The sequence below is a fragment of the Pundamilia nyererei genome, unplaced genomic scaffold, assembly GCF_000239375.1.
Source record: "Pundamilia nyererei isolate P.nyererei 1_Seehausen unplaced genomic scaffold, PunNye1.0 scaffold00021, whole genome shotgun sequence".
NCBI lineage: Eukaryota > Metazoa > Chordata > Actinopteri > Cichliformes > Cichlidae > Pundamilia > Pundamilia nyererei.
Genome location: NW_005187422.1, coordinates 4,683,869 through 4,710,465, shown reverse-complemented (window position 1 = coordinate 4,710,465; position 26,597 = coordinate 4,683,869). Strand labels below are relative to the sequence as shown.

Sequence of the window (26,597 nt, the reverse complement as noted above, 5' to 3'; positions counted from 1 at the left end):
CTACATTTTTGAAGAGAGGACATTACAAGTAGCTTTAAGCTGTTATGGCTGCCTAAGCAGGGAGAAGAGAGCCTCCTTCATGAAGCTGAAAACTTGACATCCAACACGCCTCACTACCCGATCGATCCCTCTTCACATTACACACCTCTGCTACGTTTTACTGAATTCATGCACCCAGACGTTTTAGTTTGGGATGGTAAACCTGCTAAACCTGACCTCACAGTAACTTTAACCAACTTTATCTGGAAATGTAATTATTAACTTCATGGGCAATTGCTTCTCTGTGTCCACAGAGCGTGACTGTGTAAACAGATTCATGTCCCCACAACATGAGTACACACACACACACACACACACAGAAAAATAGTGAAAAAGCCATCCAACCACTGAGTCTGTAGAGCTGGTGTGATGGTCAGGTTACTGTATACAAAGTAGATCATTAACTTCAGTGACTCCTGAGGACCAGAACCAACAAGTTCACGTTAGACTGAAGCAGACACACACACAGAGCTAGCAGTCAGAGTTTAAAAAAAGTCATGTGGCGGGCAGTCAATCATTAAATGGTATTTTATACTCGGCCATGGATCAGTGCAGATTATGCCCGGAGTTGTTTAGATGAATAATAAATGTAGAGTATTTTTGCAGAGCAAAGGAAAGGTCCAGCTCTCACTGCAGTCTCGTTCCCAGAATTTGACTTTGTTTGAAATGTATTAGTCAACATCCGAGCAGTTATCAAGGCCTAACTGTCTTTGATCCGGTTACTGACCTTTGACCCTTCACATTCAGAAAAACTCGTCAGAATGAATATAGGAAACTGTTATGAAGCTTTTCAGATAAGATGCAAAAACACAACAGATCCCTCGTTGAAAAAATATCTCCAAACAACATCAATGAAAATGTACTGAACTGAGCTCAAATTAGCAGAAATGAGCTGAAGCAGACAGCAGGTGTCTACAGCTGCCTGCGCTGGCACCAGCACTCTGCACAGAGGCTCAATCTGTTTGTTTGTTGTCCCACGATCTAAACATTCTGTTTAACCCTGTAAAGTTGAGCATTTTCAGTCTGATGTTGCTGCTTTACATAAGATACAGAAGGAAGTGCAATGAGTGCGTCAGCAATGCTTGAAAGTAATGTGAATAATGCTCTAAATGATGTAGGGGTGGGTGCAGAAGGTATGTACAGAATATTGTTTTAATGACTCACACATTTTGACAAAGAGCTTATCAGCTCCCACATTTGTTAGTGTGCTCTTCTTTCTGTGAATCCCTGATGGACAGGGATTAGAAACCAGTTTCAAACAACAATCAGCATCAGCGTGAAGATTTCAAAACCAAGTGAAGGACTGACGAGTAGAGGAGTTTTTACTAATATATACTTTGTTACAAATGATTTTAGATCCTCCAATTTGATAAACATGTGAAGAAGATTTCAAGACTGATCCAAGTTAATTAGATTACACCCACTTCAGCAGCTCAGTTATTCGTTGATTCCACAATAGTTTGGTCACGAGCATCACCGTATATAACTAAGAATCTGACATCTTTATCAAATCAAGCCAAAGCCAGTTCTGCGGAGTCCTTATCATATTTTAAAGAAAATAATTTACTTAGTTTTAATTTATTTCTGTTTTCTTAATTTATTTTTCAAATGTATAAATATTCTTGCCCCAGATTATCTTTCTAGACATATTCAAGGGCAGGACAGTAATCTCATTACAAAGAGTGTAGTGAATGGCAGCTGTGAAATCTAAATAAATTAAATCTAAAGTCTGTCAACCAGCACAATGGCTTATCATCCATGGAACGCACTTCCAACTGAAACCCAGCTGATAACATATATTAAATGTACATATAAACATCGAAGGCTGGTTAAAAATAACTCAGAGCTGCAGTCATTTTAATTCATTATGCTGTACTTTTCTAATTATTCATACTTTTGGAAATAATTATTTATTACATTTATTTCTATTACGGAGCCTTTGTTGTATAACTGAGAGGGTCTGAGATCCCTCCATCTTTCTTACACTACATTTATACTGTGTGTATATATTATATTTATTGTATATTATGTATATAATGTAAATAAATGCTATGAATTTAGTTTTTTTTATTGTGAATGTAAAACCACAACATTGGACAAGGGTCAGAAATTAGAAATAGCCAAAAGCTCTATGTGCAGCACTTCTTCACACTGGAACTATGTTAAACTCTCGCTTTTATATAATAAATTGAATGATCAGCATCATCATGAAAGTTTCAAAATCAACTTAACAAATGAAGAAAGAAATATATGGGCTTCTTCTAATGTTTGTACTCCAAGGCCTCAAATGACAAAATGCAGCATTAGAAGAGTGCAGCTCAGTGCTTTTCTCCTTCCTCCCCTTTAATAAGTACAGCATTTCATAATAATGAAATATACTTTAGTACTTGTATGATATACTTCCTGGACAGCTGAAAACGAGTATTACTCCCGTACAACAACGCAGCAGATCAGTTAAAGTTAGTTATGTTTTGTGACGTTTTGTACCCTGTTTATACAGTCAGGTTGGTGGTTATGCTGCATGTATTTATAGTTGCTGGGCTGATTGGCTGATGTGTTGATTTAAATACACAGAAATGTTTTGGGAGACTGGAGGTTTCTAAACAACCAAAGCAAGCTAAACGAGTTTAAGGCATTTCTCCTGTGGACACTTGGAGCTTTACAAAAGTGAAGCTACCTCAGTGCTCAGCTGCAGGCCGAACACTTGCGTTATAATTGAAGCGTGTGCTGGTCTGTCATAGTTGACGTTTCTCAGTTTGTGAATAGGGCCCGTCACAGAAAGCGGCAGCTGATTGGCTGCCCCGCAACCTCATTATCAGCCCCTGTCCAATCACTCTGCTGTGTGTGCATGTTATGTAAATGGGTCGCTGGAGTGTGAAGGGAGGAAATTAAAAGCGACGCTTTGCCTTCGGTCGCTCTTTCAAGCAAGCAGAGAAGCGCTGGGTCTGCAGGCAGCGGTAAGTGAAGCAGGATTTACTCTTAGTTTTTCAGACTCTTCAGACTCAGAGTGCACTCAGCTGATTGGCCTCTCGCCACTCACACGCATGTTAAAAACTGTGTAATAATAAAGTAGTACAGACGCTGCTGAGAGCTGCAGTTTGATTGCACGTACTGTAACAGTCTGCACAGCACGCTGTTTATTCTGATGAACGCATGTGTGCTCTTCACTTCAGCTGTCTGAAGTTGTCTCGCAAGTGTTCAACTCTTCTGCGCATTTGATTGGTCAACACCCGAGGCAATCCTCCATGCCCCGCCCTTTCAGCTCAAAGTCAATAAACTGTCAGAGTAGTGATTACTGAGTTGTACAATACTGTGCAGCGTAATGATCGAGTTGCACTGACACAAGTCTATATATGAACACAAACACGGACAAACTAGGCTGCTAATAGTTACTGATAGGAATCCAGTTATAAAGTTACTACCGTACAACTTTGGATTCATTGACATTTCTTGTGTGTGCAATACTCTTTAGATGTCACAGAAAATAAGTAACGATACTAATGCGTAACATGCACTCAGCTGACAGTACAACAAGTGCAGACAGTACAACAACAGCTAAGACTAAAGCAGTGAAGTCATTTTTATTTATAGAACATATTAAAAGCCATCAGGGTGTTCTTCGTAGTACTTTTAGTCACTTAATATAGCAAACTAAACAACACAGTTACGATATCTAGAAATTGCATAAGACTATGTGAGAAATGCAAAAACATTATGAAAATCACAAATTGCTGCGCTGGACTTTATGTGGGATAGACTGTTCTAGAGCCTTTGGTTTCTAACTGAGAGGGACTGAGAAAGTGTAAGTAAGCCAAAACAGGAGTGGTGTGTTTTAATGTGTGTGTAAAGTCCAGCAGCTGCAGGATGAAGCAGTGGTGGTTAGAAACAATGCTTCTGGTTTCTGTAGAGGCTTTAGTTTATCATGCTGTTGAACCATTCTACATCATATTGAAGTGTTTCCATTATTTTGGCCATCCTATTTATTTCACCAAGAGGAGGTTAAATAAAACAATGCACCTCGCTGTATGCAAACAGGTTCACAGAGGGACAAACTGAAGGCTAGAAATTGACTATGAACAAATCAGCACCTTCCTAATAAGTAAAACAAAAGAAAGAAACATGACTGAAATTCTAACATTAAATGGTCCACTCAAAACTGCTGTTGTATGATGGCAGAAATGTTTGTTTAATAGGACTCTGTTCAGTCCATCTCTAATGCAATGAATAATGTGAAAATCCCATTCGATTTCATTTTTCTGCTTGCACATGTCTGCAACTCAAGAACACATAAAGGCGCCAGGATGAGGATTGCAGTGATTGGTCAGAGTCTGTTTGGCCAGGAAGTGTACAAGGAGCTAAGGAAGGATGGGCACACCATTGTAGGAGTCTTCACAGTCCCTGACAAGGATGGCAAGGCAGATCCACTGGGTAAGAACTCACAACATCAACATCATTTTAATGGGAATATTAATGGGAATACTGCCTTTCTCCTGTCACCGAAGCAATGCTGAAAGTGACTTTCCAAGCAAGCATTTTTTTTGCACATCTGCTAGGAATAAACTGATGATGGCGTCAAATGAAACTGTGACTTGAAATCGGGCCACTGGTTTTATCTCTGCAGCTCGGTCATCAAACTTGCATTGTTGATTGCAGTGTGTTGTGTTTTCTTTATCAGTGAAAGTATCAAATGAATGCATTTTCATATCAGAGCAGTAAAATATCTGTAACTGATTTACATCACTGCAGAAGAATAAGGAACAACTGGAAATGAATTAGACTTTGCTTGACTGCATATACACACCAGTAAGGTTTGCTTACAAATGACTATACATGCTGTACACTATAATAAAAACAGAAACATAACCACTAGCCCACATTTGGAAGTGCTCAGAATCGTGTCGTGATCAGATATTGTCCAGGTGTTAATGCAGTCTGTGCAGAAATAAAGGACTGTCATAGACATCTGCTAATTAATGCTAAGTAAAATATTTAAAAAGAAATGCTAGAAATCCACTTACCAAAGCTGAAGCACAAAATTTCTGGAAAGTTTTTACCACACAGAAGGCCAGATTGTTTGTCAGATTATTCCATTAGAAAAACAAAACAAGAACAACACAAACATAGTTTAGTATCTTGAGAAATTATCAGGTGAGGTCACTATTTCAGGTGAGGTTGTGAAGTCATCCACAGGCAACACTTAACAAAACAGCCACTCCCTAACTGGCTGTCTGATTAGCTCCCCAAAAAGGAATGGACTCATTCGGAAACTTTGTGGGGAAAATCTGATCTTGTTGGGACATTGACCATCCCACTTTGGATGGAGCAGCTCTCATTTCAACAAACCTGGCCAAATTTATGAACCCCCCCCCCCAAAAAAAATGTGACTATCCAGAGTTGTGGCCAGGGTGCAGAGTTTTACATGCCTCTCTGCAATTTCTCCTATACTGTCATTCCCACAAAATCCCATCCCTATAGAAATTGTTATGACATGCGACATAGCAATTTTATTTTTATTTTTTATATTTTTCACCTCTTCCTTTGTGTGGGTTATAATTCCAGATCCTTAATAACGACACATTATATACAATGTAATACAGAAAGTTACCACCGCATGCTGGGCCCATAATCCAGAGGTCGATGGATTGAAGCCATATTCTGCTACTTGAACTCTATGTTGATAGCCTATCAGATTTCCACTATTTGAACATTGTCACAGAAACACACAAGTTTTAGTCCAGCTGCTGGTTGGACTAAAACTTGAGATGGCCGTAGCTGAGGAGGGAACCTGGTTTCTCAAAACTGCACGCCAAAGTATCCTTGGGTAAGATACTGAATTGCAAATTGCTCTCCAGTGTTTTCACTGCAGTGTGAATGTTAGATAGAATGCACTTAGGCCCAGAGTACTTGAATGAATGGGTAAATGAGGCATATTGTCTAAAGTGTTCAAGTAGCAAAGCGCTGTATGAGTCCAGTGCATTTGTATAATATACACCTGTAATTTCCAGACTCTTCTCTGTGCTCCTTTACTCTGGCATTTTCCTGTATGCTTGCTTTTGGAAGCCGACCCATGTAAACATGTAAAGCTTTAGCAAATGGGAAAATTCTGACGTGTAAAATTTGACATCACAGGGGGTAGTTCTACATGTCAGAGTTTATATATATATTTATAATATATTTATTATGTCTGTATTTATAGAAATACAGACATAACTGCAGTACATGAAAAAGAAAACAGAACTGTTGCAGGATGTGCAGCTTTTCTCATTTATTGTGTTATTTTATCATTTATCAGCCACAGAAGCGGAGAAGGATGGCGTGCCTGTCTTTAAGTTCCCCCGCTGGCGACTCAAGGGCCAGGCTATTCAGGAGGTGGTGACTCAATACAAGGCTACAGGTGCGGAGCTCAACGTCCTGCCCTTCTGCTCCCAGTTCATTCCTATGGAGGTTATCGACCACCCAAGACATGGCTCCATCATCTACCACCCATCCCTACTGCCTCGCCACAGGGGAGCCTCTGCTATCAACTGGTAAGTGATGTTCATGAGATCAAGTTGAAGAGAAGCAAGACACAGTGACAGCTGTTTTATTTCACTTCCTGTATCGGTCTTCACAGGACACTGATCCACGGTGACAAAAAGGGCGGGTTTACAGTGTTCTGGGCTGATGACGGACTGGATACTGGTCCCATCCTGCTGCAGAGAGAGTGTGATGTTGAACCCAATGACACTGTCAACACCATCTACAAGAGATTTCTCTTCCCAGAGGGAGTAAAAGGCACAGTAAGTAAAGAAAGAAAGTGTGGTACAAAGACACTTATTGTAAACAAATTTCATACATTGGAAGGTGTGCAATATAATGTGTGGTAGCTGTGTTTAATGTGACTGCAACACTTCACCAAGGCCTTCTACCACAAAGATGATAGGATGCATTCTCCCAAACAACTTTGTTTTGATCCTCATCCTCACACTTACATCTTAACATGCTTTTATTTTACCTCTTAATAGCTACCTGGTCATGTTAGCATTAGAGATTTTGTAATACTTAATTCTGCCACAGAGGCACTGCTATCCTGTGTTTTAAATATAAGTAAAAGCATTAATGCAACACTGTCCATGCAAAATAATGACTAGTGCATCGTCATAAGACATATTTTGTGTATGTACTTCCTGATCTGAAAGGTGATGCCGATGCAAAAATTCATTGTCCCTCATTCTTGTGGGCCAGTACTTTGGAAACTCCGTGGCTGTAAAAAACATAAATCTATAGGTTATCGGCCCTTGGGTCTGTCGCTCCAGAACAGGGATGTGAAACTCATTTTACATCAATGCAGGAAAAGTGCAAATCGTCATATTTTCCAAAGCCGTTCAGGAGGCCAGATTGGAGTGTTTGCAGGACTGACTCTGATACCCGGGCCTTGTGTTTGACACCCCTGCTCTACAGCATAAAAGGAATTTAGACAAATTTTATTGAATTCAGTTTTTTAGATAGCACCAAATTACAACAACAGTCACCTTAAGGTCTTTTTATCACATTATAAAGTAAAAACACTACAATAATAGAGAGAAAACCAAGGAGACTACCCACTATTGGCAAACAATCTGCAACAGTGGGAAGAAAAACTCCCTCCTGTTTTAACAGGACGAACCCTCCAGCAGAACCAGGAGGAGCGTCATCTGCCCCGACCTTTTGGGGTTGATGGCGCTTGTTTTCATAATCAGACTTCACTGAACAATAGGTGACATCATGGTGGCTATGTTCATCTTTTATATAGTGTGTATCTTGACCACGGTCACCATCCTGTCAGTTCCTTGGTTATGAAATGAACTGGTGATCATAAAGCTGTTTTTTATTTAAATGTGAAATCATTATTATGCTGTAGCTGCAGGACATACTTTGAATCAGTCGACATATTCCTTTCTCTTGCAATGGTGTGAAGTTTTAATACAGCTATGCTAAAGGTAAGCTAAAGATCGCCTTGAAGTGCTGGAAAAAACAAGCTGTAACAGAAATGAAGTTTGTTTTATTATATTTATAGAGTTAGTTATCTGTGTTTTATGTGACTGATCATTCTGCCTGTGTCCTGTGATTTGCCTGCTGCGAGTTTCCCAACATCGCAAATACTGTGATGACAAAGTTCGGAAAGATAGCTCATGCAATTTAAGATAGCGCAGCTTGAACTGCATTTTTCTGGTTCCAGGTGGAAGCTGTGAGGCTGATTGCAGAGGGGAAGGCCCCGAAGATCACACAGCCAGCGGAGGGAGCCACGTATGAGTGCATCCAAAAAAAGGACAATGCCAAGGTAAAACACAAGTGTAGCTACGCCACATTACATCCACAGACACAAACATGCAGAGTGTCGGTCACTGCTGTTCGTTCGTTCGTCGATTTACAAATATCATTAGTTATATATTATTTAGTTATAGTTATAATATTATTATTATTATTATTATTATTATTATTATTTTATGGGATATTTAGTTAAGCTTAAAATTAAGGTGTTTTTTTTCTTATGCTGATAATAATGTGGTCTTGATACGTTTATAGCACATTTTACAAAATGCAGAAATGACTTTTTGTGATGCTTTGCTGTGAAAACTGCAGAAATTAATTCCATCATTTAAATGAGCAGTCTCTCCTGTTCTGTCAAAGTCTGACTTGAATTGACATCCTTCATCTCAGCGCTGCCGTCTTTATCTGTCTTCTGATTTTATCTTTTGTGAATATATACACATATAAATCTGTGTGCTGCTATTCTTTCAACTGACCATGATGTAAAGAGGCTTATCCAAAACCCTAGTTGTAAATAAGAAAGCGTTCTTTTGCGTCGTTAAATAAAGGTTAGATTACCATCCTGTGGTACAAATTGGTATTACATGCAAACACTTTGGATATAAAGTCACTGTGATTATTACTTCTCATTCTCTTGATAGTTTTAACTCAGTTGTTGTTACTTAAAAAATTCTCCTACATACTTTTAGAAATATCAGATCAGATTACCCAGACTCAGACCGACTCCCAAGGCAGTGGCAATGGATGCACAAGGTCACAAGGTCACATGTACAATGAACCAGCAGTTCACTGTACATGTGGAGGGAAACATTTCAATTCAAACCTTTGCCTTTGAAAATGTGAGCTTTTTCTTGCTGCTGCAATACAAGGAACAAAGTACAGTTTCTGGATGTTACCTACATTGTAGTGATTTACACTTTCACCTAACACACAGTCCCACTTTGAGACAGGAAGGACATGCAAATCCCTTAAGAGGTTGCATCATGAAGGACATGTGGTGTAAGGATCCAGTAGATAGAATATGTAAAAGGTAAACGGACTGGTACTTACATTGGTACACACACTCACATGGATGCATCAGTGCAACCCTAGGGTACTTTGACAGGCAGACTGGAGTGGCTGAGGAATCGACCCACCAACACGGTCAGTAGCAGACATCCCACTCCTCCTGAGCCGCTGTGGTGAAGCATTTAGATTTGAACTGGCAGTGATGACGGTTTGAATTTCGAACAGATTGACTGGAACCAGTCTGCTGAGGCTCTCCACAACTGGATCAGAGGAAACGACAAAGTGCCGGGAGCCTGGGCCGAGGTCGATGGACAGGTAACAGCTTCTTAATGCTTTCTGTCTGTATCCTGTACAGCTGACTAAATAAAAAATGTTTGACACAATGCTTCTGAATTTGAACCTGATCAGAGCGACGGCTCACGCAGACATGCAGAATCAAAACATGATGAGCAACTGCGTTTGGACTGAGTCCCGTTTTACATCTCTCTCTGTAGAAAGTGACTTTCTATGGCTCCTCTTTGGTGGATAATGGGACCGCAGTTAATGGTCAAGCCCTGGAAATCCCTGGAGCCAGCCAACCGGGTATCGTCACTAAATCTGGCCTGGTGCTGTTTGGCAATGACGGCAAGACTGTAAGTGAGATTATTAATCTCAGGAAACTGTTCTAGATTTCCAGAATTCACATTACAGATAAGTGCTGTACATATCTGAAATGATTGGCTCAGACATACAATGGCCCCATCACTGTGTCGATATAGCTACATCTTGTTACTGAATTAATTGAAGACCACCCTGACTGTGGTGGTGAAAACATCACTTGCAGATATTCGTGTGCTTTTCACTGGCAGGGACAGCAATTGTCAGAACAAAGCAAATACCTTCCTACTAGGCTTGACTTGTGTAGTAATACCAGAAGTATCACATTCAGTCCTTCAGCTATGAGGTGATTTGGTCTTGGAATGCAGCCCACAGCTCGTTATTCTGCATCCTTTCTTTCCACGGATGCTCAGACAAAAACTCTACACTCGTGTCACGACTGCACCTGAACCTGACAGAGCAAAGGAACAAAGAGATCACTGTGACACTGGATATATGACTTTTTTTAGCTTTATATTTTTATGTTCACATAACAGGATCATCGTGAAATAACTTTGGCAAAATATATACAGTATATAAATCTATTTTACAGTGCAACATCAGTAACACATGACGTACAGCATCATTTGATATTATGGTGCAATTTAGATTTAAAAACTATTTTTCGATCAGGTTGAACTTTGTCACTGTAGTCATCTGTTTAATACTCGTGTTTGCCAAATATGTTAGTGTTTATTAGCGGCTCTGAACAGAAGGGGAATGTAGAGTTTAGTAAGTAGTCCACAGTACCAGAAAAGCAGTAGACAAACAGTCCTCCAGCATCCAGCTGTATCTACAGTATTGTGCATATGAAAAACAAATATTCAGCTGGCCAACGTGTGTTTTGTACGTAGTCTCTACAGGTGCTGGTTACTGAACTGTCCAAACCTGTATTTTCCAGTGTTTAAAGTCCTGCTCAGCACTGAAAGTAGTTAAGAATGCTTGGTTGAATTAAATGGGAATATTTTAAAAAGTACATTTTTAATCAGTATCTTTTTAGTGTCCGAGTCAGGAAGAAGTTAGCTTACCTCAGCAAAAACCCGGGATCGGTAATAAACTGTTCCCTCTATCATAACTTCATAGGCACTTGGGGAAATGTACTTGTATGCAAGTTAGATGGAAAAAGGTATTTTTGTCTTTTTCGTTTATGTTGTTTTTGTCATTATTTGTTCCCATCTTGTTTTGTTATAAATCTGTAATCTTTTAGCTGCTGGTTTGTCTTGTTACAACAACAAAGTGCTGCTTAAAAAACACTTTGTAATCAGAGTGTGACATTAAGCCACTGAAATCTCTGGGATATTGATGTTGTCAGCTAAGTAGCAGAAAGGGCTGTTAATCAGTTTCAGCTGAAATTACCAAGAAGTTCACAAGAGGAGCAACAATGAGACAATCCCCAAAACAGGTTTTACAGGTGGAGACCACTGACCCCGCCCCCCAATGGAACCAGTCTGTGAGCACTGTCAGAGCCACAAAATGGACTCCAGCATGTGAAAGTCTCAGACCAAATAATCGTCAACAGACTTCACGAGGGCCTCTAGTGAGCCCTGTGCTCACTGCCCGACGCTGTGGAGTGTGACTGGAACTTTCCATGGAATACCAGAACTGGCAGGTACACCACTGGGACTATTTGCTTTTCCCATATGAGAGCAGGTTCACCCTGAGCACATGTGACAGACCTGAAAGGGTCTGGAGAAGCCGTGGAGAACATTACGCTGCTTGTGACATTGTTCAGAATGACTGCATTGGTGGTGGTCTGCAGAAGCATATCCATGGATGGACACAGAGACCTCTACGGGTTAACCAACATCGCCCCGGCTGCCATTAAGTATCGGAATAAAGTCTTTGGATCCACTGTCACGCCCTACACTGGTGCATAATTTGTAGTCAAACTAATGGTCTCTTGACTCCAGTCCAATAATTACTGCAGACACATGAGAGTTCATTTTCCATCCAACCTGCATATAAGTATACAACCCACAATTTCAAATTTAAAGCCAATTTCAGTATATTTTCTATCTTATTGCAATCTCTGGACAACATTTGGAGTTGGCATGAGTGTTTGGATTCAGTCCCATTTATGGCAGTCTGGCTGCTTTGCTGATTTTGTTGTGTACATGTTGAAAATTTCAAAAGACAAGCTCAGTTCTGTACTCAGATTTTCGACTACATGCGCCATCAGCTCTAACACCTCTCAGGTGGGACTCTGACTTGTGGACAGGTTAATGCCGTGAACCTTTCTCATATGCCTCTTCATCAGCAGCCGCTCTGTAAACAGCTCATCGCAGTCCCCGCATTTGTACGGCCTCTCCTCTTTATGTTTGGCTAGAACGTGCTTCCTCAGAGTGGAACCCCTGTTGAAGGATTTGTCACAGATGTGGCAGCTGAAAGGTTTCTCCCCTGTGTGAGTCCTTATGTGTTCTGTCATGTGTCCTTTCAGCTTAAAACACTTGCCGCAGTAATGGCAGCTGTAGGGTCTCTCTCCTGTGTGCACTCTCATATGATTCTGCAGGTTGCTCTGGCAGGGGATGTGCTTGCCGCAGATGTGGCAGTCAAAGTTGCTCTTGCTCTCCTGTGGCTTGCTTTCATGCGTCTTGAGGTGCCACGTTAGCACAGTCTTTTTGGTGAAAATGTAGTTGCATATGTGGCAGCGGTACAGGGTGGTGCTAGTCTTCTCTTCCAGAAGGTTTGGTTCATCTGCAGATGTTTGCCTCGACTCTCTGCTCTCCTCTGCTGCTCTGCAGTCCTCTAACTGCTGCACTGTTTTGATGAGTTCTTTTGTCAAGGCATCTCCGTCATCGCTGTCTTCCATCGTTGGTTGCTCCTCGCCTCCATTGAGCCACAGTTCCTCCCTCTGCTCCTCTTTAACCTCGGAGGGTCCCGGCTCATCCTGCCACACACTCGAGCTCCACTCTTGCTGTTTAGGTGGAATGTCCTCAGTTGGCTGTTGTTTAGCATCTGCAAACAAAGGAGAGAGAAAAGCATTACACTTCAAGTATTGTGCTGAGATCTAAGCGTTACAATTGGCTTCAAGTAAAGGACAGCATTTGCTATTAGAAGAGTGCACATACTAACATGTGTGGAGTATGTTATGACTTCAGTTTAGACAATAAAAGTCTTTGGTAAGTTTTTTTTGCTTTGGTTTGGTTTGGTTTTTTTTAAGTGAAGTGAAATAGCCACCAGCTTAGACTGCAAACTGCCCTGTGTGATAAGTCACAACCATGACCGTATGCTGATAACTATATACAGGTCAATGAACAGTGGTTAAGGAACTTCTACAAAGCTGTAAGCTAACAGTAAACAAAACAGGCTGACAAAATGTCATGTGTTCTGACACAGTGAATGACACAGAGCCAAACCAGAGCCAAAGTTACTCTGGAAACACTGGGTTGCATCGTGTCTATCAGGTAAAAATGGGCCAGTCTGCACCAAAACACCAGTTCTGTAAGTTTGTTCCATAAACCCCACTAACTTCATGAAGAAAGCTAATTTTCCAAATCTACAATGTGATAAATTGACTGATTCTTAGTGCTTTTCTGCTCTCCCAAAGTCTCTACACATTATTACTCTGATGGATCCATCGGAGAGCAAGGTTAATATCTTGTCCAAGGATATGTGGCATGCAGAGTAGGAATCACTTTCCAAGCAGTAGATGATGCTCTAGCTCCTGAGCTACAGCTCCAGTGTGGGGAAACATGGCTGAACTGTTCAACTATTTCAGGAGTGGCCAACTCCAGTAGATTGTAAGGTAGACCCTACAATGACATTTATAATAAAATAATATTTTCTTATACAAAATATATAACTATAGTTTGCCCTGTGCTTTGATGCAAAGTTTTTATGCTGCTGAAAACAAGATGGGTATAGTGTACACATTAATTAATATTAATGATAATTTGATGTCCACTTTAACAATGTTCAGGTCAGTGGCTCAGAGTTTTACTGGCCCATGTATATTTGTATTGGGTTGTTTGAAAAACAAAAAACAAATAAAAACCCTTTTTTTTAGAATTTCTATTAGTATTATTAATGCAGTTCAAGAAAATATTTTAGATTATTTCACTTTCAATCTGAAAAATGTTGCAAAAACTTTGGAATAAATATGCACCCCACGCCCCCTTTAGACACACCCCTGTTCGGTTCCATGTAAACTAAGACAGCAGCCGTGAGCCGTCAACTATGGTGTTATTTTTGTGCCACTATTCACTATTCAAAAAAAACTTTTGAGCGCACGTAAAAAAAATCCAGGTGCAAGTGTTGCAAATTGAGGAGAAATTTATTTTGAGCGAAGAAAAGCTAAATTTGAGTGAACAAAATTCATTGCTGCGTGCAAAAAATGTATTTCAGTGTTTGCTATTATCCATACACACACACAATACTAGTGATGTGCGGATCAATACTGAAATATCGATTCCTCCGATACCAGTCATTTATGTTCTAGAATCGATTCTCACATTAAAATATTGATATTTTAGCAATTTAGTGTAAATTTACAAATTTACACTAAATTGCTAAAATTTAGTGTAAATTTTCCTGTTAATGATAAACTACAGTTTATCATTAACAGGAACACAGTGGAAAGAACCTATTTCATTTGGATTGTCTACATGGGAAGGAACTACTTCCTCTTCTGCCTTTCATAGTTATGTGCGAAATAGGGCTTTATAAATGTGTCGCGGCCCCTTAGCGTGCGCACTCACAATGGCTGAGCGTAATTGGAGTTATGTGCGGACGTATTTTACCTCCACAAACAGCTGAGACGTGGTTTGCATACATGTGGCAAGAAAGTGAGGTGTTGTGGCGACATCACTAACCTTGTCAAACACCTCAGAGTAAATCATATCACAGAATGTGACGAGCGTATGTTGAGGCAAACTGAAGAGGAGAGAGGGACAGGTGCTGCTAGGGCGAGACAGACGTCTCTCACGGAGTCCTTTAGTGCTGCAGGCAGGCAAGGTGTTCAAATAGGCACAACTTCAGGTTTTTTATTTCTATATGATGAATTCTGCATTATTAAGTGATAAGAACAAGTAATCTGATGTCCTGTAATCATTATGACGCTATAATTTGAGATACAATAAATAAAATACGTTTTTGTACAAAGTATCGGTATTGGATCAGTATCATCGATACCACCCTGAATTTTACCTGGTATCGGATTGGAAAGGAAATCAGTGGTATCGCACATCACTACACAATAGCAGCCCCTCTCGCTCAGTTTTTGCATTTGCGCTTGCTCGCAATGTGTTGTTTGCAGTCTCAACAGTTCTGCCCGTGCGCGCTCAACTCTTTCTGTACGCCGTTATATTTGTGCCACAAAACCAGCCAATCACAGATTTGGATGCAAAAAAATCTGATTGGCTGTTTTGTTCTCCAATCAGCTCGAAATGATGAAATGCAATATCCCCGAATCCATTTAGTAGTGATGTGCGATACCACTGATTTCCTTTCTGATCTGATACCAAGTAAAATTCAGGGTGGTATCGACGATACTGATCCGATACCGATACTTTATACAAAACCGTATTTTATTTATTGTACCTTTTATTGTATCTCAAATTATAGCATCATAATGATTACAGGACATCAGATTACTTGTTCTTATCACTTAATAATGCAGAGTTCATCATATAGAAATAAAAAACCTGAAGTTGTGCGCTATTTGAACACCTTGCCTGCCTGCAGCACTAAAGGACTCCGTGAGAGACGTCTGTCTCGCCCTAGCAGCACCTGTCCATGTCCTCCTCTTCAGTTTGCCTCAACATACGCTCGTCATATTCTGTGATATGATTTACTCTGAGGTGTTTGACAAATTTGTGGTGTTGCCACGACACCTCACTTTCTTGCCACATGTATTGCAAACCACGTCTCGGCTGTTTGTGGATGTAAAATACGTCCGCACATGACTCCAATTACGCACATTACTTCAATTATCCTATTTATACAGCTGTATTTCACGCGGAAGAGGAATAGTTCCTTCCAATGTAGACAATCCGAATGATATAGTTTGTTCCTGTTAATGATAAACTACAAATTTACCCTAAATTACTAAAATATCGATATTTTAATGTGAGAATCGATTCTAGAACATAAATGACTGGTATCGGAGGAATCGATATTTCAGGATCGATCCGCACATCCCTACCTGCAAAAATTATTTTTACGTGCGCTCAAATTATTTTTACGTGCGCTCATAATAGTGGCAAAAAAATAACGCCAAATTCAACAAGCTGTATAATTAAACATGTAGCACACCGAGTTCACAGTTCATCTGCATATTTTAATACAACTTCTGAAGACTTACTGCAGATTTCTCTCTGTGTAAAACAAACGGTGAAGGATGGAGCAGCTACAAAATGTGTTTCTCTTCACGTCTGAGTTTGTTAACCAGGAGCTCTGATGAAGGACTCGCTCGCTTTTCCCAGTAAAGGTTTTAATGGTGATCACAGGAACAGCGCCGCTGTTTTCTATCAGTCAACCCGAGCTCACCGTCTCGGTAACCGCTCCGCCTCTTTGCTCTTCGCGGTGTGTAAACAGGCTCGGGCTCCACGTTTAACGGTGCCAGGGTCATCATCACTGCTGCTGTTGTGTTCTCGGTGTTTTTGTTTCAAACTGGACCCCTGCGTGGGCTTAATGTTGTCAGACTTATAATCCACACGCTTCCCCTAAATACGTTTGTATCGCAGGTCTGTTTTTAGCCGCTAATGTGGGTGAAACGCTCGCGTTCGTGTTTCCATGGTGACAATGGCGCGCTACAGAGCCGTTCCTTAAGTGAAGCATCGAATCAAATAATTTGTATCAAGATTTTTTTTAACAAAATACTCGATACATCGTTGCAGCCCTTGTTCACTAGCATTATTGTAACATTTACAAAATAAATATTTACATTTTCATTTTTGTTTCATTTTTACAAATGTATCAACATTATAATCCCGACACTTTCTTACTGGATCCATCCAAAAACAAGAGAATAATAGAGTACTAGGAGTGATTCTTAGGGCAAACATAAGCTTTCACCAGCTTGTATGAGTTGAGAGTTTATACAAAACAATGCCATGATGTCACATCCTGCAAAGTGTGTTAAAATGTTACAATCATCATTTCACATTCGTTAAATAGGAAGGTAACACAGGTGTTTACATCGAACTGATCGGTGGTCAGATCGCTTTTGATGTATGTAACAGAAACATACAAGTACGAGTCCTGTCTGAGTGCTGCTTCCCCCCCCCCATTTATTACAATTACCTTTGATCAGAATAATTTGGATTGTTATCTGAAGATAATATTCACACATAAATATCTGAACTTGGTGATATTTTTAATATTTAATCAAATTTGAAGGCACACTGTCGGGCAGTGCAGACTAGTTGTGGTAAAGGGAACCTGCAGATGCAACATCTGGACAACATGAAGAAAACTCACCAGTTAACATGAAAAGCAGTTACACTAGAACTCCTGTACAGAGCACAACTGACACTCCTGTACAAGACTGACGTTTTCATAAATAATACAAAACAGCTTATGACGTGTGTGTGTGTGTGTGTGTGTGTGTGTGTGTGTGTGTATATATATATATGACATATTACATACTGTACGTAGCTTCAAAACAGCTTGTCCGTATCTATAATTATATACAGATGTGTTCACTACACCAAACAATGTTAAGAACAGGTGTTAAACTCGCGGGCTGATTGGCTCAAAGGGTGCAGGGTCAGGTACGCTCAACTATAAAAGGAGGATTTAAGTTGCGTCCTAACGCGCACACGCTGAGATCAGAGTAACCATAATGAACGACGGTCCTCTTTGATATGATAAGTGCGACCTGCCGCAGTTTGACTGTCATTTGAAATCATGTTTCGATAAACAGCATCCTTACTGTACTGTTTTATTTGAGGACATTGGAAATAAGCTCACCGGAAATTTAACGCTCCTTTACTATATGGCTAACACTGCTTGCTAATGTTGCTAGCTAAATGCTGTGAATATAAATGTAACTTTCTGTCCGACGTCGCTGAGTCACTTATTGGGTTATTAATAAGATGCTAACTGGCCGAAGTAACCTGGGGTACATACCTGCCCTGTGCAGCCTTATCTCTGGTTTGTAGACGAGGTCCAGCAGCCGCTGCAGCCTCTGGTTCTCCAGCTTGGCTCGGTACACCTCCTCCTGGTACTCTACCAGGGTCTTCTCAACGAATCCGTAGATGTCCACCGCAGCTGCGGTTAGTCTTTCCGTCAGGAACACGTTAAATGTCTGAAGGGTAGCTGTGGCCATTGTAAGGCTTCCCCGTTATTTTCAGCTCACCCTGCTTGCTACCTATGGATGTGTGACCGTCTATGCAGTGTGTAACAGGCGTCACAGCGCCCTCTAGAGCACTGGACTTTGTAGGACACTGTACCGTCAACATGCATGAAAATGCTCTCTAGGCACATTTAGGCTCGGATTAAACTAGTCAGTGGTAAAACTGACTGCACGCACTAGAGTTCAGCTAGTCTAGAGCTGAACTCTCATTCATTCTCGTTCATTTGTCTTCATTAATTCAGTCATTCACTGATAGAAAAGTTGACCATTTTTATTTGCTGACTAAAATAAAATCGGTGTTGGGATCTCTGATTTTTCTGCTTAAGTAGTTTCCAGCTAACATTCACGCTCCAGTGGATGCTTTGAAGAGCAACTTGGGGTTTCGTTACTTGGCCTTTGTGAGGACTTTCAAAACATGGAATTGACAAAAAAGTAAATTAGACAGAAAATAAGTTGTTTAGTCAGAGTTCTTGTTTAATTTTGTTATTTTTCTTTCAATAAAAATGTTGCTAACTTAAAAAAAACTGCATTCCATAGATCACTGATGAAGTATTGGACTTTGCTGTAGCTCAGGTGGCAGAGCAGGTCAGCCACTAATCATGGCCACGCAAATATCCTTGGGCAAGATACTAACCCCATGTTTGCCTACTGGTGGTGGTCAGAGGGCCCGGTGGCGCCAGTGTCCGGCAGCCTCGCCTCTGTCAGCGCGCCCCAGGGCAGCTGTGGCTACAATGTACCTGCCATCACCAGTGTGTGAATGACTGAATTTAGTGTAAAGTGCTTTGGGGTCCTTAGGGACTGAATAAAGCGCTATACAAATGCAGGCCATTTACCATTTACTTAGTCTGAATTGCAGAACACACTGCAGTCACTTGCCTTGAAATTCCCTGATATAATGCTGACTATTTTTTAGGATCATTATTTTTCTATATGACTCTGACTCGGATACTAGAGTGGGTTGTCTACCAATTGTAATAGTGTAGCACTTTTCTGTTCTACCTGAGCACTCAAAGTTCTTCATACAACTTGCCTCATTCATTTATTCACAAAAACATGTCCTTGAGCAATATATTAAACCCTGAGTTGTCCCTGATGCATTCACTGGAGTGTGTTAAAAGTTAGACAACGAGCTTGGGCATATAAAAAAGTGCAATAGGAGTGTGTGTCTGTGTGTGAGTGATAATTTATTTTATACATAAACTTTACCTGTGCTTGTATGATGATTTTAAGAGCTATAACAATACGCAAAGTTGGCAAGCTAGCCAAATATTCCTCTTCTTCACTAAACTGCTTGCAGAGGTTTGAGGCACTTCAGCATGGTGATGGTGGTGCTTCATGGAAACTTCTCATCCAATCTAATGGATCCTGTTATACAAGAAGAATTGAATAAAATGTTTAAATCATAATTCTGATTAAAATTGTGGTCCATTCAACGTATTCTGTTGACCTCAATGGAGACATTGAAGTGTTAGCAAAGTACAGCATTGATTGAAACAGGTGGTGTCGCATTTTGTGTTCCTCTGCAGCTGCTGGTGAAGAATCTGCAGTTTGAGGATGGAAAGATGATTGCTGCAGCGCAGTACTTTCGCTCTGGGAGCAGTGCTGCTGTGGAGCTCACTGAGGAGGAGAAAACCTTCGCTGTACAGATGAGGGTAGGCCCTCCTCTCCCACTGATTCAAGAAAACGTTAAGCTGACAGTTTAGATTTTGTCTTTGTGCTGACTTTTAACATCATGTCTTCCAGGCAGTGTGGCAGAGTATCCTGAGTAATGTGAGCCAGATTGAAGACTCCACAGATTTTTTCAAATCTGGTGCTGCTTCCATGGATGTGGTCAGGTGATACAGGAAAAAATACAAAACAATGTCAATTTTCTTTTTATTGTTCATCACTTATGTAACATACAGTTCCAGTCTGTGTTTATTTCGCTATGGTGTAGAACAAATATTAATACATTAAAGTTATTAAACAATGACAGAATTATGTAACAAACAAGCAGCAGCTTTAAGTGTCAGTTTTGTTTGGGCTCAGTGAAACCAGGCACTGAGCGGGTTGCCTGTGCATAATCATTAATGTCCAAAATACTTTTTAACCAATTTCCATCAACATGTAACTCATTCTTTCTGCACTTGTGCTCTACCTCTCCACCAAATTTCATTGGATTTTGCTCGATGTCTATTATGTGGTACCTGTTATCTACAACTGAGGCTTTAGGTATTGTCAAGCCAGCAAATGCAAAGAAAGCCTGGCTAAACGCATAAATCCACCTCAGATAGCTACAATCCAATAATATTATGTATATGTGTGCAGGTTTATATGTGTAGGTTTATTTAAGTAAGTTTTTAGTTTAGGTCATTTTCTCCTTAAAGAGTATTTTACAACCTGATATCAGTGCTTTAATCCAAGCATTCCTTCTTATACCACTATTTCACCTAATCTTCTCTTCTTTTTCTTGTCCCCCATCTTCCATCTTGCCTCTTCAGGCTGGTGGAGGAGGTGAAACTTCGAGCCAGCAGTTGCCAGCTGCAGAACGAGGATGTCTACATGAACACAACCTTTCAGGATTTCATTCAAATGTGTGTGAGGAAGCTCAGAGGGGAGGACGACGAAGAGGAGTTGGTAGTCGACTATGTAAGTGTTTGAAATTCCCTTTGTTACTTATGGATACGTGGAGACGAAACAGCCGTGCGTTAATGTGTATCATTTACCTGCTCAGGTGGAGAAGAACATAAACAACATGACAATAAAGATGCCTCATCAGTTATTCATCAACGGAGAGTTTGTTGATGCAGAGGGAGGAAAGACCTACAAAACCATCAACCCCACTGACGGCACGGTGAGAGAAAAAGAAATGACAAAAAATGCAAAATTCATGTCCTATATAATATTTTATTATATCGAGTAATGTCTTCTCTGTAATGTAATAACTTTGTGTCCTGCGTCATACACTGGCAGGGATCTATAATGAAAAGCAACCATTTCTTTTCTCAACTGATGATGGAAGCTGAAGCTGTTGATTCTTTTTCGGGTTACAAATATTAAAATCCCCTGTCTTTAGTGACCAACAAATGATGATGGCCAAAAATAGTGCTACAGTCTGTTTAAAGCTTATTTTAACAAGGTTTAGGGGGGAAAACTACAAAAAAGGGAAGTTCTCTTTCTACTGCTGAAGGTGATCTCATCAGGATTGGAGGCCATGTCTTCATAACTGAGGTTTGCCATCTTTAATTTCCTTGTCTGTCCTGTGTGTGTCCTGCAGGCCATCTGCGATGTGTCTCTGGCCCAGATCAGTGATGTGGACAGGGCAGTGGGTGCAGCTAAAGAGGCCTTTGAAGAGGGAGAGTGGGGCAAGATGAACCCAAGGGACAGAGGAAGACTCATCTACAGGTCAGATATATGACCCTGGAGTGTCAAAAAACTTCATCCATATTTTTTTTCTTAGCTTTATGGCCCATTTCTCTTTACGGTAAAGTGAGCATCTCCATAGCATGAACCGCTTTAATATCTTTGTTCTAAGGGAGTAAATGCCTTCAGTAGGTTTGTTTGTCTTTGATAGTATTAGTGAAGAAAAGTTGTTGTCTAAGTTGTGTTTCATAATATGTCTTCGCTGTTAACCCACCTCCAGGCTGGCTGACCTGATGGAGGAGCACCAGGAGGAGCTGGCCACTATTGAAGCCATTGACTCTGGAGCTGTGTACACTCTGGCCCTCAAGACCCACGTGGGCATGTCCATCCAGACTTTCCGCTATTTTGCTGGCTGGTGTGACAAGATCCAAGTAAGACAGCTGGCTTAAAAGCCTGCACCTGTCACGTTGTCAGTTGACAGTCTGATGCATCTGTTACAGATGTGCAAATACATGCAAACAACATGATGTTGTTCTTTTACAGGGCAGCACCATCCCCATCAACCAGGCCAGGCCCAATCGTAACCTGACGTTTACCAAGAAGGAACCAATGGGGTGAGAATAGATTTTTGAAAAGTGTCATACTCTACACAGCATTGCAGTGGAATCTGCAAAATAATTACATTTAGGAAAATATTCTGTGGACCTTTTGAAGGGTTTGCATCCTGTTGCATCTGATGTAAAACTAACAAAGCATTTCAGTCAAATGCTTTTTCACAGCACTGTACATTTACATTAAAGCTAACATGCCTTTGGTTCGAAAGCCGAACAAACTACTGCTTTTTATGAACCACATTCGTAGTTTAAGGGATATTTGTAAAGAACAAACTATATATGTGCTTGACAGAAAATCTTCAAACAGGTGGATTTCAATCAAGATGTTATAAAATGGGTGTGATAAGTATTTCAAATGCTCTCTATCTGTCCTCAGAGTTTGTGCCATTGTGATTCCTTGGAACTACCCTCTAATGATGCTGGCCTGGAAGACAGCAGCCTGCCTGGCAGCTGGAAACACAGTGGTCCTCAAACCTGCACAGGTCAGACTCCCATGTCACACATGCTACCCACAAAAGCTAAAACCACGGGGTCATTCATGTTGTTGTTTGTTTTCAGGTCACCCCACTGACAGCACTGAAGTTTGCTGAACTGGCAGCAAGAGCGGGACTGCCTAAAGGAGTGATTAACATTCTGCCTGGATCAGGTTGGATCATAAACATTCATGACATGAAGCTGAGGTCACCTAATGAAGCTCCGTGAGTTGCTATGCATCTTGTTCTTTATTCTAGGTGCCCTGGTGGGTCAGCGTCTCTCCGACCATCCCGACGTCCGGAAACTTGGCTTCACAGGTTCCACAGAGATTGGTAAACACATCATGAAGAGGTGAGAGGTAACGTAAACCTTACACAAGGTGTTTAACAAAGTCTTATAGTTTCGCTCACAGTTGCGTGTCTGTTTTCTTGTATATTTGAAGCTGTGCAGTCAGCAATGTAAAGAAAGTCTCTCTGGAGCTTGGAGGAAAATCACCACTTATCATCTTCAGTGACTGCGAGATGGACAAGGCCGTGCGCATGGTGTGTTTATCTTATGGCAGGTTTTTGTGTTTTTTTCCAAAACAGAGTAAAAAGTTGTGCATCCACTATGTTGTTGTCTGTATGTTACAGGGCATGAGCTCAGTGTTCTTTAACAAGGGAGAGAACTGCATCGCTGCTGGCAGACTGTTTGTGGAAGACTCCATTCATGACCTGTTTGTACAAAAAGTGGTAGGTGTAACCCGCAGTAAACTTTACTTTTGACTTTTTTTCCTTTTTTACAGTGAAAGTGTCATGTTGTGTTTTCATTCCACCTTAAAAATCAGTCTCTCACCTTCAGACGTAATAGGCTGATGGCTCACTGACTAATGCCATTTTAGTCAGCGGGCCAAAAGACATTTTGCTATAGTGCTGAGGTGTTTCTCACCAAGCTATATGTCTTTCACTTAACTTTATCAGCTAGTTACTGTTTTCAGTAACTTTTTCACATGTGTTGAAAGAGCAAGGCCAGTGACGCACTGTCGGTGGTAGTAATGAAACTGAAACACATGCTCTAAGTCTTAGAAATGAGCACACTGAGCAGGTTGAGCAGTTACACGCCTTTGTGTGGATCTGCGTGTGTTTCAGCATGTCCTTCTAGTATGCAAATTGAGCCGCAGTGGTAAGGTTTCTCTCCCGTATGCTGTCTCATGTGAGTAATTAGTTCTTACTTCTTTAAAGACCACTTGGATCTCTCTTATCTTAGGTTGAGGAAGTCAAAAAGATGAAGATTGGTGATCCACTGGACCGCTCAACAGACCATGGACCTCAGAACCACAAGGCCCACCTGGACAAACTGGTGGAATATTGTCAGACTGGCGTCAAGGAGGGAGCCACCCTGGTCTGTGGTGGCAGACAGGTACAACGACCAGGTAAGGCAGCAGAAGTTTCTAAACAGAACTGGTTAGGATGGACTAACTATGATATAACAGATGCCGTTGGATGTTTGTTTTCCCTCCAGGTTTCTTCTTTGAACCCACAGTGTTTACTGATGTGCAGGACCACATGTTCATTGCTAAAGAGGAGTCTTTTGGCCCTGTTATGATCATCTCCAAGTTTAAGAGCGGGTTAGTTAAAATTGAATGATTGCTCAAATGCCAGCTTGCTTCATATACCCAACATAAGACTGACCTTTTGTGTCTTCACTGTTGTGTTGGTCCGGTGTGCCTCCTCCATCTTCCTGAATTCAGTGAAGTGGATGACGTCCTGAGGAGGGCCAATGCTACAGAGTATGGCCTGGCATCAGGTGTTTTCACACGGGACATCAGCAAAGCACTGTATGTCAGTGAAAGGCTCAATGCTGGCACAGTTTTCGTCAACACCTACAACAAGACCGACGTCGCTGCGCCCTTCGGAGGCTTCAAGCAGTCCGGATTTGGTAAAGACCTGGGTAAGGCAAACTACTGCTTTTATTGTGTAGATGTATTCTTTCATGTCAAGAAACACAAATTTTTTAAAAAAAGAAAAAATATATACTATTCAACCTATGTCAAAACATTTTCACATACAACACCAGCAGTGGGGACAAAGTCATGTTTGGAGGGTAAATGGGCTGGTTCTTATACAGCACTTTTTACCATGTAAGTGCTTTCTATCTAACATTCACACACATTCATACGCCAGTGGACAAATCAGAGAGCAACTTGGGGTTAGTATCTTGCCCAATGACATTTGGTGTGCAGACTGAAGCGGCAAGAAATCAAACCATGACCTAACTCCTGAACTACAGCCACCCCGTATTTAAACCATTAAATAAACAAATACTAATTTACTGAAACAGTGAGTGTAGATTTTATTTGCCAGAATTTATCACACCTGTATCTGAAGCAGTCTAGTACTGTATTTTTCAGACTATGAGGCACACTTAAAATCCTTTCATTTTCTCAAAAATCGACAGTGCGCCTTATTTATGATTTCTGGTTGTGCTTACTGACCTCGGACCAATTTTATGTGGTACACGGTGCTCAAAAATCTGTCAAAAAATGTTTTAGTACGACGTTGGTAGGCTATGAAGCCACACCATTGATGCATTATCAGAGCATTACGGCTACCGTAGTCAGGAGCCTGGCGGAGTAATCTGGGTCCAAACTCCGTCCGCTTCAGGTCCCAAAGTCAAACGAACACTGCGGCATCACTGAGATTTAAAAACTAAAAATTTTCACCTTTGATAAAATTATCAGTTTTGCTGCTTTACCAGGTGTAACAATTAAGTTTAACATCCAGGCATCCATGAAACAGAATTTATTCAATTTAACAGAGTTAGAAGTTAGCAGGAAGTTAGCTCGCTAGTTTCCACCTAAACATGATATAGCATGTTCTGACTGAGAGATTTCTGAAAATATTAAAACTTACCGCTCTGCTATCACTTCCAACATAAATGAAGACAGAAAACTAAACAGCAGTGACTTTTGAAGGGTTACTGAAGTTGGTGTAGCTGGTATATAATGATGCGCTACGTCAGCGGTCCCCAACCTTTTTTGCGCCACGGACCGGTTTATGCCCTACAATATTTTCATGGACCGGCCTTTAAGGTGTCGCGGATAAATACAACAAAATAAAACTAGTACCGGTACCGGAAAAAAGAAAATTTATTCATAACACACATGTAAAGACCCAGGAAAACAGAGTTAACGATAAAAACGATGACAAAATAACGCTGAAAACCGATAAAAACCCTGAAAACTATACATTTCACACCTGAGCCTCAACTCTCGCGGCCCGGTACCGGTCCAAGGCCCGGGGGTTGGGGACCGCTGCGCTACGTGATCACTAGTGGCACAACTATGTTAGCATATGTTAGCATAACGTAAACACAGTGAAGCTGGAGGATGAACGCTAACTTTTTTCCACTCGATAAAAGTTAACGTGAGGGTTCCTGATGGTTATAGACAAATGCAGTCGCATGGCAGGATGTTGTAAATGGACAAAACTTCAGTCAGGAGAACAACTGAGATAATCCATCCACAATATGAGGTTAGTCATTAATATACTGCAACAACATGGGAATAGAGCAGCTGCGAGAGAAATCAACATTAATGAATCAATGGTACAGAAGAAGAGGAAGCAAGAGGAATGAGCTGAGTTATCTGACTGTTTTGTTTCGCTTAATGCGCCTTATGTATGAAAATTCAATTCAATTTTATTTATATGCGCCAAATCACAACAACATTCGCCTCAAAGCGCTTAATATTGTAAGGTAGACCCTACATTAATACAGGGTGGGCCATTTATATGGATACACTGTAATAAAATGGGAATGGTTGATGATATTAAAGTCCTGTTTGTGGCACATTAGTATATGTGAGGAGGCAAACTTGGATACAACTTTTGTTTTTTCAATAGGAAGAGGACCATGTGACA

At 40.7% G+C, this 26,597-nt stretch overlaps 2 protein-coding genes across 2 annotated transcripts in view; one reads left to right on the top strand and one right to left on the bottom strand.

The window, feature by feature from the left end:
• Positions 1-2,894: 2,894 nt before the first annotated feature.
• The window catches only part of aldh1l1 (aldehyde dehydrogenase 1 family, member L1), a 26,801-nt gene continuing 3,098 nt past the window's right edge, over positions 2,895-26,597 (top strand). The window contains exons 1-22 of the mRNA XM_005726723.1: positions 2,895-2,996; positions 4,322-4,467; positions 6,332-6,566; positions 6,653-6,818; positions 8,237-8,338; positions 9,562-9,651; positions 9,831-9,968; positions 19,795-19,920; positions 20,012-20,103; positions 20,749-20,896; positions 20,982-21,101; positions 21,525-21,652; positions 21,891-22,041; positions 22,154-22,224; positions 22,601-22,706; positions 22,783-22,870; positions 22,956-23,049; positions 23,141-23,240; positions 23,331-23,429; positions 23,944-24,109; positions 24,199-24,304; positions 24,428-24,627. Of these exons, the coding sequence (XP_005726780.1) occupies positions 4,341-4,467; positions 6,332-6,566; positions 6,653-6,818; positions 8,237-8,338; positions 9,562-9,651; positions 9,831-9,968; positions 19,795-19,920; positions 20,012-20,103; positions 20,749-20,896; positions 20,982-21,101; positions 21,525-21,652; positions 21,891-22,041; positions 22,154-22,224; positions 22,601-22,706; positions 22,783-22,870; positions 22,956-23,049; positions 23,141-23,240; positions 23,331-23,429; positions 23,944-24,109; positions 24,199-24,304; positions 24,428-24,627 (2,653 nt within the window). The 5' untranslated portion in view covers positions 2,895-2,996; positions 4,322-4,340. The remainder of the gene's footprint in view (positions 2,997-4,321; positions 4,468-6,331; positions 6,567-6,652; positions 6,819-8,236; positions 8,339-9,561; positions 9,652-9,830; positions 9,969-19,794; positions 19,921-20,011; positions 20,104-20,748; positions 20,897-20,981; positions 21,102-21,524; positions 21,653-21,890; positions 22,042-22,153; positions 22,225-22,600; positions 22,707-22,782; positions 22,871-22,955; positions 23,050-23,140; positions 23,241-23,330; positions 23,430-23,943; positions 24,110-24,198; positions 24,305-24,427; positions 24,628-26,597) is intronic.
• Positions 10,437-18,304, bottom strand: LOC102210396 (zinc finger protein 436-like). Its single transcript, XM_005726722.1, has 2 exons — positions 18,043-18,304; positions 10,437-12,927 (listed from the first exon to the last, which is right to left on the bottom strand). The coding sequence occupies exons 1-2, from the start codon at positions 18,239-18,241 to the stop codon at positions 12,164-12,166; spliced, it is 963 nt and encodes a 320-aa protein (XP_005726779.1). The 5' UTR covers positions 18,242-18,304; the 3' UTR covers positions 10,437-12,163.

Bases quoted from the DNA above. Each gene is read 5' to 3' on its own strand.
- LOC102210396 (XM_005726722.1), bottom strand. From the start codon at position 18,241: ATGGCCACAGCTACCCTTCAGACATTTAACGTGTTCCTGACGGAAAGA. The intron at 12,928-18,042 runs GTATGTACCCCA...CTTTGTTTGCAG, and splicing joins GATAAGGCTGCACAGGGCAG to ATGCTAAACAACAGCCAACT.